Source organism: Stegostoma tigrinum, chromosome 33, assembly GCF_030684315.1.
Source record: "Stegostoma tigrinum isolate sSteTig4 chromosome 33, sSteTig4.hap1, whole genome shotgun sequence".
Classification (NCBI taxonomy): domain Eukaryota; kingdom Metazoa; phylum Chordata; class Chondrichthyes; order Orectolobiformes; family Stegostomatidae; genus Stegostoma; species Stegostoma tigrinum.
Genome location: NC_081386.1, coordinates 25,987,754 through 26,001,224, shown reverse-complemented (window position 1 = coordinate 26,001,224; position 13,471 = coordinate 25,987,754). Strand labels below are relative to the sequence as shown.

Genomic DNA, 13,471 nt, shown 5'->3' with positions numbered 1-13,471 from the left:
TGCCTCATTGAGAAGTCTTTGTGAGAAATGTCACAAACCCTTCATTGCTGAAGAATTTGGTTTCTACTGCATTAATTTCGCTGGCAGTAAGCCATTTGTTCTCTTGTCTGTCAGACAATTGTTCATTCTGAGTTTACACAATAGTGAGAGGAGCACGATAAGCGGTGAAATTGGCGTTAGACTTTAGCATCAATCTGGTTAATAAACTGATCACTTCACAGATTGCCTTCACAGAACCACAAAAAGGTCACAATACAGAAATAGACCATTCAGTCCATGTTTGCACCCCGCCCCCCCACCCCACCAGTACCCACTCCCTGGCTTTGCATGTTCCAACACTGAGGGTGCAGATGCAGGTTCCTTTTAAATGAGTTGAGAGTTTCCACCTCAACCACCGAACTGGACAGTGAATTCCAGAAATCCACCACCCTTTGATGGTGAAAGCTCTCCCTCTTGTCTGGTCTACTCCAACTGCCAATCACCTTAAATCAGTGTCCCCTAGGAATGACATTTCCATGCATAGAAAACAAGTTTTTCCTCTCTGTTCTATCTGAGCCCTTTATTATTTTCTACACCTCAATAAGTCAATGCTCAGCCTCCTCTGTTCTCAGGATTACAACCGTACACTATTTAGTCTCTCCTCCAGCCTAAAAATTTGAAACACTAGCAATGTTTTTATAAATTTCCTCTGAATGCTCGCTATAGCAATTATGTCCTTCTTGTGACAAGTGACTAGAACAGTAACCAAAACTCCAATCAAGGAATACCTCCAATTGATTTCAAGAAGAAAGATAATGGATATCATCTAACATGGGCAGCATAGTGACTCAGTGGTTAGTGCCACTGGCTCACAACTCCAGGGACCTGGGTTCGATTCTACCCTTGGGCAACTGCCTGTGTGGAGTTTGCATGTTCTCCTTGTGTCTGCATGGGTTTCCCCCCATAGTCCAAAGATGTATAGGTTAGGTGGATTGGCCATGTTAAATTACCCATCGTGTCCAGGGATGTGCAGGCTAGGTGGGTTCGCCATGGGAAATGCAGGGTTACAGAGATAGGAGAGGGGGTGGGTCTGAGTGGGTTGCTGTTCAGTGGGACAATATGAACTTGATGGGTTGAATGGCTCTTCAACACTGTAGGGATTCTATAATTCTATAGAGCTGGACTTTCCTGCTAGCAGGTTGGGGAGGGGAATTTCACAAGGTTTGTGAAATCATATCAGAAGTTTTGTGTTGCAAAGGTCCACTCATTGGCATATTTTTGGTTTGATGATCCAGAACAATTAAATATACTTGATTCCACATTTTGCTGAATGAATAAAATCCCCTGAATAGTTAAGGGACCAGAATATTCTTATATAGGACAAATTTGAATTGTGTGGCCAGAAAAATGCTGCAGGCTCAGTACTTTCTTGATTTGAAACAAAAGTAATCCTCTCGAAGTCAGTCACATCAAGGAATAACACCTGAGGTGAAAATTCTCGAAGTATTTTCAAATGAAAGAATGTCTGGTACTCTCTTTTTAAACGAAAATTGTTCATGAGATATGGGCATCAGTGTCTGGGCTAGCATTTAGTACCCATCACTAATCCCTCAGAAAGCATTGAAGAGTCAACCACATTTGTTGTGGGTCTGGAGTCACATGTAGGCCAGGCTGGGTCAGGTTGGCAGTTGCCTTCCCTAAAGGAAATCAGTGAACCAAATGCTTTTTGCTACAATTAATGTTGATCTCATGGTCAAAATTTGGGCAGATTTTATTCCAACTTTTTAATGAATTCATATCATATTGTCTGCTATAGTGGAATTTGAACCTATATCTCGAGAAACACTAACCTAGAGTTCTGGATTACTGAACCATTTAACATTAACATACATTACCAACTCCTTTTGAATGTGTACAGCAAATACTTCTCTTTTTTTCTATGATTTCAAACACTTGTTTGTGTTTTTCTCAGGGCTTACTGAAGTAATGCCCCTGCCAGATATTGACATAAGTGGAGTCCCTTCTGGAGAGCCTTCTGGAGAACCTTTTGTCAGTGGAGAACCTTCTGGGGAGCCTCTTGTCAGTGGAGAACCTTCTGGAGAGCCTTTTGTTAGTGGAGAACCTTCAGGGGAGCCTCTTGTCAGTGGAGAACCTTCTGGAGAACCTTTTGTGAGTGGAGAACCTTCTGGGGAGCCTCTTGTCAGTGGAGAACCTTCTGGAGAACCTTTTGTCAGTGGGGAACCTTCCGGAGAACCTTTTGTTAGTGGAGAACCTTCCGGAGAACCTTTTGTCAGTGGGGAACCTTCTGGAGAACCTTTTGTCAGTGGAGAACCTTCTGGAGAACCTTATGTTAGTGGAGAACCTTTTGTTAGTGGAGAACCTTCTGGAGAAGTGTTTGTCAGTGGAGAACCTTCCAGAGAAGCTTTTGTCAGTGGAGAACCTTCTGGGGAGCCTCTTGTCAGTGGAGAACCTTCTGGAGAACCTTTTGTCAGTGGAGAGCCTTCTGGGGAGCCACTTGTCAGTGGAGAACCTTCTGGAGAAGTGTTTGTCAGTGGAGAACCTTCTGGAGAACCTTTTGTTAGTGGAGAACCTTCTGGAGAACATTTTGTTAGTGGAGAATATTCTGGAGAACCTTTTGTCAGTGGAGAACCTTCTGGAGAACCCTTTGTTAGGGGAGAATCTTCTGGAATACCAGACATTAGTGAATTACCATCTGGAACATCAGAGATCAGTGGGGAACCATTTGATATACAGGTAATCCTGGTCACTCCAGAAGACAAAGAATATCCAACAATTCCATCTGTATTTGTAGAAGCAGGTGAAGGACCCATTGAAGAACATATTTCGGGGATTCCAGTTTCAAGTGGGGATTTGGATATCAATGGAAAACTATATGACATTAGTGGCCAACCTTCTGGAGTTCTTGATGGTAGTGGGGAACCTTCTGGAGTTCCCCAAATTGTTATTGCATCTTCCAGAATTATTGACACAAGTAAGGAACCTGCTGGCACTCCTGAAGGTAGTGGAGAGCCATCGGGAGTCCCAGAAGTCACTGAAGGACCTTCAGGAGTTCACGAAGTTAGCGGAGATCTTTCAGGAGTGCATCAAATTAGCAAAGAACCGTCTGTTGTTCCTCACATTAGTGGCGAACTTCCTGTCATGCTTTTACCTCTAATTCCTAACATTTCGGGAGACGGCTCGCTACCTGATGTGGTAGTGAGCACTGGTCCGACAGATCTTGAACTAACCTGGGTGAAAAGAAAGATTCCAGGAGAAGCTGGAGGTGAAGGGGATAAGGTTTCTTCAGTGTCCATAGACAGTGCAACATCCGGCATCACAGAAATGTCAGTTGGGTCTGAGACTGTAGGCGTGCTAAAGCTTACTCCTGCTACTCCAATAGCACTTTCAACTGTTCCACCTCAAATCTCGCCAGAAGTTGTGACAATTGTGGCTGAGCCGGTGATAGCAGAAGGTACTAAATGTTTTGATTCAAATTATCTTCCTCACTTGGAGTAGATTCTGTGTTAAGTGGTGTTCCAGCAGCATAATGGAAAACTGTAGCCAAAAAAAACCACTGGAATTGTGTATTTTCTCACTTACTAGCGGACCACCCGTGGCGGGTGCTCATGGTAAGTCAGATGGAGTGCTGTTTTACAATGACGAGAATGTTGTGCAATGTAACGTACTATTCCACACTAAGATGGAGTTGTGTTTAAGACAGGCTGTGCTTTTAAGCCCACAAGAGCTGACTCATGTAAGTGAATACACCTTCAGGCCAGTCATAATCTAATTGTTTATCTCTGAGAAGGGGAGTTCTTTTTTTTCCCATATCCTCGGCAGAAAACACAAGAGATGGCAAATTTCTGCACAGTGTATATGATCTCAGTTATCCTCATTTGACCTATTTTTCAGCCTAACGGGAGACAGATCAAGATTGAATGAGGGAGAGAAATGGATGTGGTTAACTTGCTTACATAAGAACGGGGAGTTCTGACATTTATGTAGCAGTCTGTCTGAATTGTATACTATTAAACTGGAATTTAACAAGAAAACTTTCCCAATTGGGCCAAGTAAAGCATCTACTGATATCTGTCAGAATTAAATGCTGTATTTTCATCAGAGGTATGAGAAAATTAAGCCTGGTCTGTTTTGGGGCAGAAATTTAACTCTTGTGAGAGGTATTGAAGTTCTGACTTTTACAGTGATAAGCGTTGATATGGAGCCTGCTCATCGGCTCTTGCCATAGTTAATGCCAACCCATTCAATGCTCAAGCAATGAGTAACCCCTTTCCTTGCCAACTATGCAGCATCATGGCATGCCCCTTACCAAGTATATCCTCTGTCCATTTTCACACTCATCCTCCTATAGGGTCTGGTTGGTGCCCTGGGGAAGCTGGCCTGGTCCACAAATCTGTACCCACTTGCCTTTAGATTGGCTGGTCCTGAAGCCACAGGTTTGAAAATGAAAAGCTCAACTCATTAAAAACTCTTAAAACTCACCTTAAACTAATTTTTAATTTTTTGATTAGTTGACCTTGATAGCATATACCTTCTAATATGCATTTATCAACTAAGGTAGCTGAAAGGAAAACTTGAAAACACAAAAGAAAATTCCAACATGCTGGTCCTTTGAGCTATTGATCATGAGTTCCTCACAACAGGGAGAATAGATTTTCATCACATTGTGCTTTGAGTATTGTGTGCAATTCTGAAACCCACATTATAGGATGAATGTGATCGCACTGAAAAGCATTCAGAGGAGATTTACCCAGATGTTTCCTGAACAGTAGAGCTTTAATTATGAAGAGAAATCATATAGCCTAGAGTTGTTTTCCTTGGAACAGAGGAGATTGAGGAGAGTCGTAAATGAGATGTATGAAAATATGAGGGGTATAGGTAGGGTAGGCAGGAAGAAACTTTTAGGCTTGGTGGAGGGATGAGTGACCAGGGGACACAGATTTAAGGTAATGGCTAGGAGGCTTAGAAGGCCTGTGAGGAAAAATATGTTTACCCAGATACTAGTGGGAATCTGGAACTCACTCTCTGCAAGGGCAATAGAGTCAGAAACCCTCACCACGCGTAAGGAGTATTTAAATGTGCACTTATGATGCCAAGGCATACAAGGCTTTGGACCAAGTGCTGAAAAATCAGATTAGAATAGTTAGTTAACAAAGTGTGGAGCTGGATGGACACAGCAGGCCAAGCAGCATCTTAGAAGCATAAAAGCAAATGTTTCGGGCCTAGACCATTCATCAGCTCCTGAGATGCTTGGCCTGCTGTGTTCATCCAGCTCCACACTTTGTTATCTTGGATTCTCCAGCATCTGCAGTTCCCATATTCTTTGGTTAGAAAAGTTAGTTGATTGTTTTTGACCAATACAGACTTGATGGACAGAAGGATCTTTTTCGGTGTAGTAGACCTCTATCATTATCCCCTCAGTATAATTTGAATGCTATGTCAGATTCTGCAAGGGAAAGGAGATATATTATCTTAAACTACCCAACACTTCTCTGACATACCTTGGGACATTACTTAGAGTTCTAGCGCTATATTTTGTAGGGATTAAAGTAGGATAAGTGGATGACAATTGACGTTGAAATATCTTCAAGGATATGGAAATATTTGAAATATTCATAATCATTCCAATGTTTCCCAACAGCACTATGTTGCAGGCAATGATGCGATCTAACCCTAAATGTCCACGGGTCATTCCTCCACACATCCCTTCCCTTCCACCTCGGGCATCAGCAAAAAAAAGTCCATTTGTCTGTTTTCTCTTTCTAAAAAATTTAGCGTTCATTATGACAAGAGTAATGGTTAGGTAATTGAACCAAAATATCCAGAGCGTGAAGTATTAACTTGCACTATATTTGACCATTTTAATTCAGTTTGAGGGAACTATAATGTGATATCAATAAAAGCAATGTTATCAGAATGATGCTAAAGATCCAGCTGTTCTGTCATGGCTACAGGCAAGAAAACCTGCTATCCTTACTGAGCCTAAATTATAGACTGGATTCCACACAATTGCAGCAGGTTCAGCTGGTGAACTATTGGGGAAGCATGTGGTTCTTCTGGAAAGGCCCAGCCATAGGAAGTGCCAGGAAAGCTGCACATAATCCCCATGCTATTACAGTATTACAGGGGCGGCTAGGGGATAACTGTCAAACATTTGTCCCAGTTCTGAGTCTTACTGACAATCCAGCACACACAGGTGTGTTTCACTATGGGCTGAACCTAGCGTCCAATTTAATCGTAGGCAGGCACCCTCTCCCCTGATTCAGTGGGCCCGATAGTCATGGTTCCTTTGACAGATGCCAGAAATATCAGATGCTGTTTGTGAATACAGCCAGTCCTGAACTAGCCTTGAAGTGGTTAAGCAAGCCAATCAGTTGCCCGGGATACCAAGATGTAGAGCTGGATGAACACAGCAAGCCAAGAAGCATCTGAGGAGCAGGAAGGCTGACATTTCGGGCCTAGGCCCTTTTCTCGCGGCAACTGGGGATGGGCCACAAATCTTGCCAGGATTGTCAACATCCTGAGAATGAACTCAAACATTTTGTATTTAAAATTCATTCATGGGATGTGGACATTGCTCAGCATTAGTTGCCTTGGGGAGATGGTGGTGTACTGCCTTCTTGAGCTATTGTACCCTCTGGTGAGTAGAGCCACGATGTCTGCCGTTCTGCTCACCCCGCTGTAGGAAGGATGCTATTAAGCTGGAGAGGGTTCAGAAAACATTTACCAGGATGTTGCTAGGAATGGAGGGTTTGAGTTATAAAAATAGGCTGGAGAGACTGGGATATTTATCACTAGTTGAAGGTTGAGGGGAGGATCTTATACAGGTTTACAAACTCATGAGGGGCATAGATAAAGTGAATAGCAAAGGTCCTTTCTCCAGAGTGGGGGAGTCCAAAATTATAATCTATATTTTTAAGGTGAGAGGAGAAAGATTAATAAAGGGCATGAGGAGCAACACTTTTTTAGCAAAGAGTGGTTTGTGTGTGGAATGAGCTGCCAGATGTAATGGTTGATGCAGGTACAGTTACAACATTTAAAAGAAATTTGGGTAAGTACATGGGTAGGAAAGCCTTGGAGGGGTAGGGCCCAAGTGCAAGCTAGTGGGACTAGTTTGGTTTGGGAACATGTCCAGCATGGACTGGTTGGGCTGAAGGGCCTGTTTCCATACTGTATGATTCTACGGCTGTCAAGGTCAGAATTCCAGGATATTAACCCAGTGACACTGACGGAAAGGCAATATGTTCCAAAGTCAGGATGGTGAGTGACTTGGAGGGGAACTTGTTGCTGGTGATGTTCCTATGTATCCGTTAATATTGCCCTTCTAGGTGTTAAGAGTTTAAGAGTTTGGAATGTGCTACCTAAGGAGCCTTGGCATAATTTCTGCAGGGCATGTTGTAAATGTTATACACTGTTGCAACTGAGCATTGGCAGTGGAGAAAATAGATGTTTGTGGATGTCATTTGACAAATGACATTTTCAAGCTAGCTTCTATGCTAACACCTAAACTAGTTGTGCTAAGGTCTTCTATTTGGCTTGCTTCTTTTTTTTAGAAAAATGGCACTAAAACGTTAGCAGAGAGATTTAACATGAGTGTATGCATTTGGTGAGAAAGTACATCCCAGCAATGTAACAGGTATTGTGTATTCGTGCATGTATTCTGGCAATGGCTGGCTGGCTGGCATATTCTAAAAAGCATAAAGAGGCACTTGAGAGGGTGTAATATGGATTTAAATGATGACAAGAAAATATTGTAGCTGCAGAAATCAGGAAAGAAAAGACAGACCAGGATATTTTCAGTTGGGAAAAGGCTAAAGGATGATCCAACAGTCTTTAAATTGGTTGAAGAATTGTATAAGGCAATGTTTCTGGCAGGATTAATGTTGAAGACTATATTGAGCTTTACCCAACCTATGATGCTTTGGGTGGTGGGAGATGGACCTGCTATCTCCTAATAGTTTGCCTAACACTGTCAGTCATGCTAGTGTAACTTATACTGGATTGCTACCAAGCCATAAAGCACAGCGTGTGTCAGACAGAGGTCTCTTCTTCTCAGATCATTTCATGGTTTTCCTCTACCATTTTAGACCAACTAGGGCCCTGTAGACCCAATTAGAAAAGGAAGTCAGTGACTTGTTGACAATGGTCAACAACACATGCTCATGACACAGAAGGGTTATGATCGAGAAGGTACAGAGAGAATGTTTTGGCTTGTGATAAAGAGGCCATCAATATAAAATACAGTCAAAAAGTAATCAAAAAGGGAATTCAGAAAGAACTTTACCCTAAAATAATGCAAACTTGGAACTTGCTACCACTGGGAGTTTTGAAGAAAAAAGTCAAGATCCATTTAAGATGATTCGAAGCATACATGGGAGAAGGAAATAGAAGGTTGTCATGATAGAATTACATGAGAAAAGGTGAAATAATGATTGAGTGATGCATAAATTCTACCATGGAAGGGTTGAGTGACTAGCCTGTTACTGAGCCATACATTTCATATAATTTTGTATAATGTACATTTTGAGGGAACAAACTATAAAACCAGCCCTGCAAGTTGTAATTGTTGTATTTTCAGCACTGTGCTCGAATGTTTTGTAGTGATTGCAAATGATGACCAATTGAACACACCATGAGTTTAAAAGTTTTGTTTTAAAAGTTACATAGATCATTAAACTTACCAGTTTGGACCAAGAGGCTGATTATGAAATTGTCTTAATTTGATCAGGTGGGTTATAGGGGGATGGGACTGGGTGGGATGCTCCGAGGTTCAGTGTGGACTTGTTGGGCCGAAGGTCCTGTTTCCACACTGTAGGGATTTTAGATCCTAAATAAAGTCAGTAGATTGCTATAGATAACCTGATTCAATCATACTCAGTAAAGGATGTAGGCACAGTCATGTTTACATTGGACCAGTTCTAATTCCATTAGGCGCCTAGCTATTAACTGTGTCAAACAACAAGTAACTGCATTACTCTGTGATCTTCCTGGTTTTTCCATAGTTGTGCCTGTTCTATGTCAAGACAACCTCTGTGGTAAGGGAACATGTGTACTGAGAGAAGGCAGCTTTGTTTGTGAATGCCCACCTGGATTCGCAGGAGAACATTGTGACATTGGTACGTGAGTCAATTATTATGTTACGCAGCCACCTAGCAGTCTTTCCAATACAATGAAAGGTAACACTTCGATAATGGGGAGAGCAATATTCTTGAGTTTTGCCCAAATGCAGCAACGTGGTCTGTACCGAAATTGGAGTGGAGCACAAAGACATGTTTACTTCAGCTTCAAGGTGGACTGCTGATAATGTGTGCTTCACCACATCAACAAATGGGTAGGTCGCAATTAGGATCTAGTTCCAATCACCAATCCACAACCTTGGATGCATTTGTGATTCCTAATCTTAGAGGACCAAGCTTTGAAGAAACACAGAATCACAGAAATATTATGGTGCTAAAGGAGGCTATTCAGCCCATTGTGTCTTCACTGGCTCTCTAAGCATTTGACTTACTGCCAATCTCATGTTTTCTCCTCTTATTCTTCACTTTGTTTCTGTTTGAAACATCATCCAGTGCCCTCTTGAAAGACTCATTTGAACCCGCCTCCACCTCGTTTCCAGGCAGCACAATCCATACCCCAACTATTCACTCTGAGAAAAAGCTTTTTTATCGCCTCATGTTTGCTGTATAGAGAAAACCAGATGTTTAACCATTGAAAGGAAGTAACATGGAGGTGAAGCAACAGCAAACAGTGTTAAAATGGTAAACTCAGAATATAACTAAATCATGACAGCATTACAGAGAGATAACAAAGAGTAGAGATGGATGAACACAGCAGGCCAAGCAGCATCAGAGGAGCAGGAAAGCTGATGTTTCAGGCCCAGACCCTTCTTCAGAAATGGGGGAGGGATGGGGGGGAAGTAGGGTCTAGGCCCAAAATGTCAGCCTTCCTGCTCCTCTGATGATGCTTGGCCTGCTGTGTTCATCCAGCTGTATACCTTGTTATCTCAGATTCTCCAGCATCTGCAGTTCCTACTATCTCTGAAACAGTATTACAGAGACAATCTAAGACATTCTGTTCTGAATGAGTGAACTGCAAATTTAGGATTGACTCAAGATTTTCTTCTATACACAGTAAGCAGAGTGGCAACAGCCTAGAAATCTCTTTAGAAAACAGTTGAATTTTGTATTCACCCTAGAGCTGGATAAGCCTCTAAACCTGATATTTATTTTACAAATAGATTGACATTCCAAAGTTCTGACCTCAATTTGAGTGGAATATTACTGTCAGTTCCTCTCTTAACCACAAGATGGTGGCACAGTAGCATCCATGATCATTCAATGCCAAGGAACTCCAGTTTATTGCATGATCTTTAACACTTGGCAGTTACTTCCAGATTCTGTAGTGTCTCCCAGTAGAGGTGGGTTTTCCTTTGAAAACTTTGGCGTACTCCTGTGGAATCTCGGGTGTCAAGCACAACCACATGCCTAGGAATCCCACACAGCGGCTGACATAATCCTGACACAATCTCAGCAACATCCAAAAATACTGTAAGAAAGCCCTAAAAAACATTGACCCACTCTTCTTGTGTTATTTTATAAATCAGAAACTGCCACCATTATCTTGGGGAAAACAGTGATGTCATTGAAGAACATGGGTTTCTTTCCAAAAATACAACACTACAAGTGGACTCATGAATCAATAAACTCTGGAAGTGTAGATGGAATGGAGAATTCTTGAGGGGCTGTGTTTCCTTCGTGAGCTGTTCATAGATGGTCACAAGTGAGCAGACCCTAATCATAATACCTAAACTTTTTGGTTTGGTTCATGGCATCTTTTTGTGTGGCAAACTTAGAGTGAGGGTGTCAAGACAGGTAGAAATAAAGAGATCGTTAGCAAATAAAAATGATAATAAAATAAATGTGCCAATCATTTTCTTTTGCATTTGTGTATTTCTGTTTAACTTCCCAAAGAGAAAATTTTGCCTGATATGTCTAAGAATGCATCAGACTTGATTCTACTGGGTATTTTTTCCAGATAGATTTAAACTGACAATATTTTCATCAATATATATTCACCAATGTATCACCATGATGCCCTTGATGTTACATAAAGAGTGAGGGATGAGTTAATTTGTAGTTTAAAGCTCCTAGTCATATCCTCAAACTGGATTCAAGTGTTATTGCCTCCAGAATCCTGTAGAAAGCCTCCATTCGTATCACAAGGTTAATGTTGCAGCATTGGTGAGTAGTTTGGTGTTGCTCTTTATCCCCTGCCCAACTCCCTACCGTCTCATTGGCTGCAGAAGATGCCAAAGGAACCACTGGATAAAAACAACTTGGCTGACCAAGAGGTACGCTGCTCACTCTATCAGCAGCAGCAAGACATAGCAAATTTTTGTTCTGCTTTACCATCCGTATTACAGTATTAGTGGCTATCGTATATTCTCACTGGGTCCGAGATATTGCTTTTGTATGAGTTGGGAGTGAGTGCAGTAAAATATTGAGGATGGAGCATCTTGAATAAGTGGCAGCAAATCTGTTGCCTGAGTTAATTGATCGCCACCATTCTACATCCACCCTGAAAGCATTCAGTCACACCAGAAACCAATGGCCCTCCTGTGGCACAGACCCGATGAACAAAAGGCTGTTTTTTGTGTCTGTCATTGTTCAATAGCAATCAAGAGCTGCCGACATTTCTGTTTTAGTTGTGTTGTCATCACAGATTAATACCCACATTCTGCCATGGGCGTATTTATAGAATGGGTCTACCTAAACCAGACATGGAACTAAGTCACTTGGGATAACAGCACAGAAGCCAGTATCCCATAACCAAGTCCCTCTTTATTTGCTTATGTACAATACACTGGCAGTGACCAGCCAGTTTGGAGTCAGTCCCCCTGATCTGAGGAGATTCTAATCTCCTGGTTATATTGGTCGTTCAAAGCATTCCTGATTGGCCCAGATTAACAACCCCAATCAACAACCTCATAGTCAACAATGTCAACCTGGCTCCAATCACTGCAGTTCTGTTTGTTCCTGTGACTTCTACAGGATCCCTTTTACCGAAGAATTAAATTTTGGATACCAATTATGGAGCGGGCGAGGGGAGAAAAGTTACCTTACAAGTTACTCTAATTAATGGAATTACAACTAAACAGCGCAGTTTCTTCCAGGAAGAGTTGGAAGCTTCATTAAAACATTTCCAAATTATCCAGTAACTGATGAGCATGGGTCACTAGGAACTGGATAGCTTAGCTGACAGAGCACCAATGAGGCAATCCAAGGATGTAAAGGTTTAATTCTCGGTTTGGATTGTATAAATAAGCTACATTTTTTCAAGGAGATCTATCATGAATAGGAGACTACCTGGACATATCAGCTACAATAGGTTTGTGGGCCTCGTGACACAGTGCTATATCCTGAACTCTAGATGTCCAGGCCTGGGTTCAAATCCTACCTGAAGTTGTGTCATGACCTGCCTGAACAGGTTGGTCAAAATACTTATAGCAGCACACAATGGGCCCAAAATGTTGGAAGCAATTAGGGTGGGAATGCAAAAATGGTGGTTACCTCTCTGCTGGTTGAACAACAAATTAAAACCTGGTTTGAAAAATCTAACATCAGCAATTTTTATTCAATTGTATTTGCACGTTGTTTGCAGCCATGAAATACCAGATGGAAGTCAATCAAATGGAGGACATTTTATCCTATTCCAGAATTCTTTCACTTTTTGTGGTATCACTGCTCACTGGTAGCCATTATATTTAACTGCAGATCTAATGTTTCATTTGGATTATTTTGGTTAAATCCGACCAATGTTCAGGGATATTGATGGAATCTTGCAGCCTTAAAATTATTTTGCAGAATTGTTGCTGGAAACTGATATGACAATTCACCCGTCAGTAGAAATATTTGTGGAGTGATCAATGTTAAGGACCTTAATGTCAGCTGGCCTTTACCATGGGCATGGATAACAGGATCGTAAATAATTTTGGAATTTCTTTGAGTTATCCCACAGGTGCTAAAGAGCAACAAGATTGACTCATGAACTGTTAACCTTCCAACAGTTTGGTGCTACTGCCAATGAATGGCAGTTTCCTGTTTTGACACAATGGATTGAATGGCCTTCCTCTGCGCTTTAACCAGTCCATAATTCTATGTTTTAAACAGGGAGGGAAAATAAAAGGACTGTCCGTCATTTTCCATCTTGACGAGGCACACACAGGCAATGTAACAATGTGATGTGTGCAAGTCACCTGTGGTGCTTTCTCCTGTGTCTGCACATCAAAAGCACTTAATTGACTGTAACAGGCTTTGCGATATTCTGTGGTCTGAAAAGATAGTGCCCAAATGCAAGCCTCTATTCTTTTGACAAACCCTTTCTTTCATGAAGGTTAATGCAATCCAGCTTGGAAAAGCGAGGTCAAATGCATTCGTTCTCAAATTTGTGTTGGAAATTGGAGCTGTAACCCCCT

The 13,471-nt window shown here is 41.7% G+C and overlaps 1 protein-coding gene across 5 annotated transcripts in view; it reads left to right on the top strand.

Moving 5' to 3' along the window:
- Positions 1 to 13,471, top strand: part of LOC125467257 (aggrecan core protein-like) — a 99,654-nt gene that overhangs the window by 65,917 nt on the left and 20,266 nt on the right. For 3 of the 5 annotated variants that reach the window (XM_048562852.2, XM_048562849.2, XM_048562848.2), the window contains 2 exons: positions 1,952 to 3,451; positions 9,000 to 9,113. In XM_048562852.2, the coding sequence (XP_048418809.1) occupies positions 1,952 to 3,451; positions 9,000 to 9,113 (1,614 nt within the window). The remainder of the gene's footprint in view (positions 1 to 1,951; positions 3,452 to 8,999; positions 9,114 to 13,471) is intronic. The other 2 variants (XM_048562850.2, XM_048562851.2) reach the window with 1 other exon arrangement.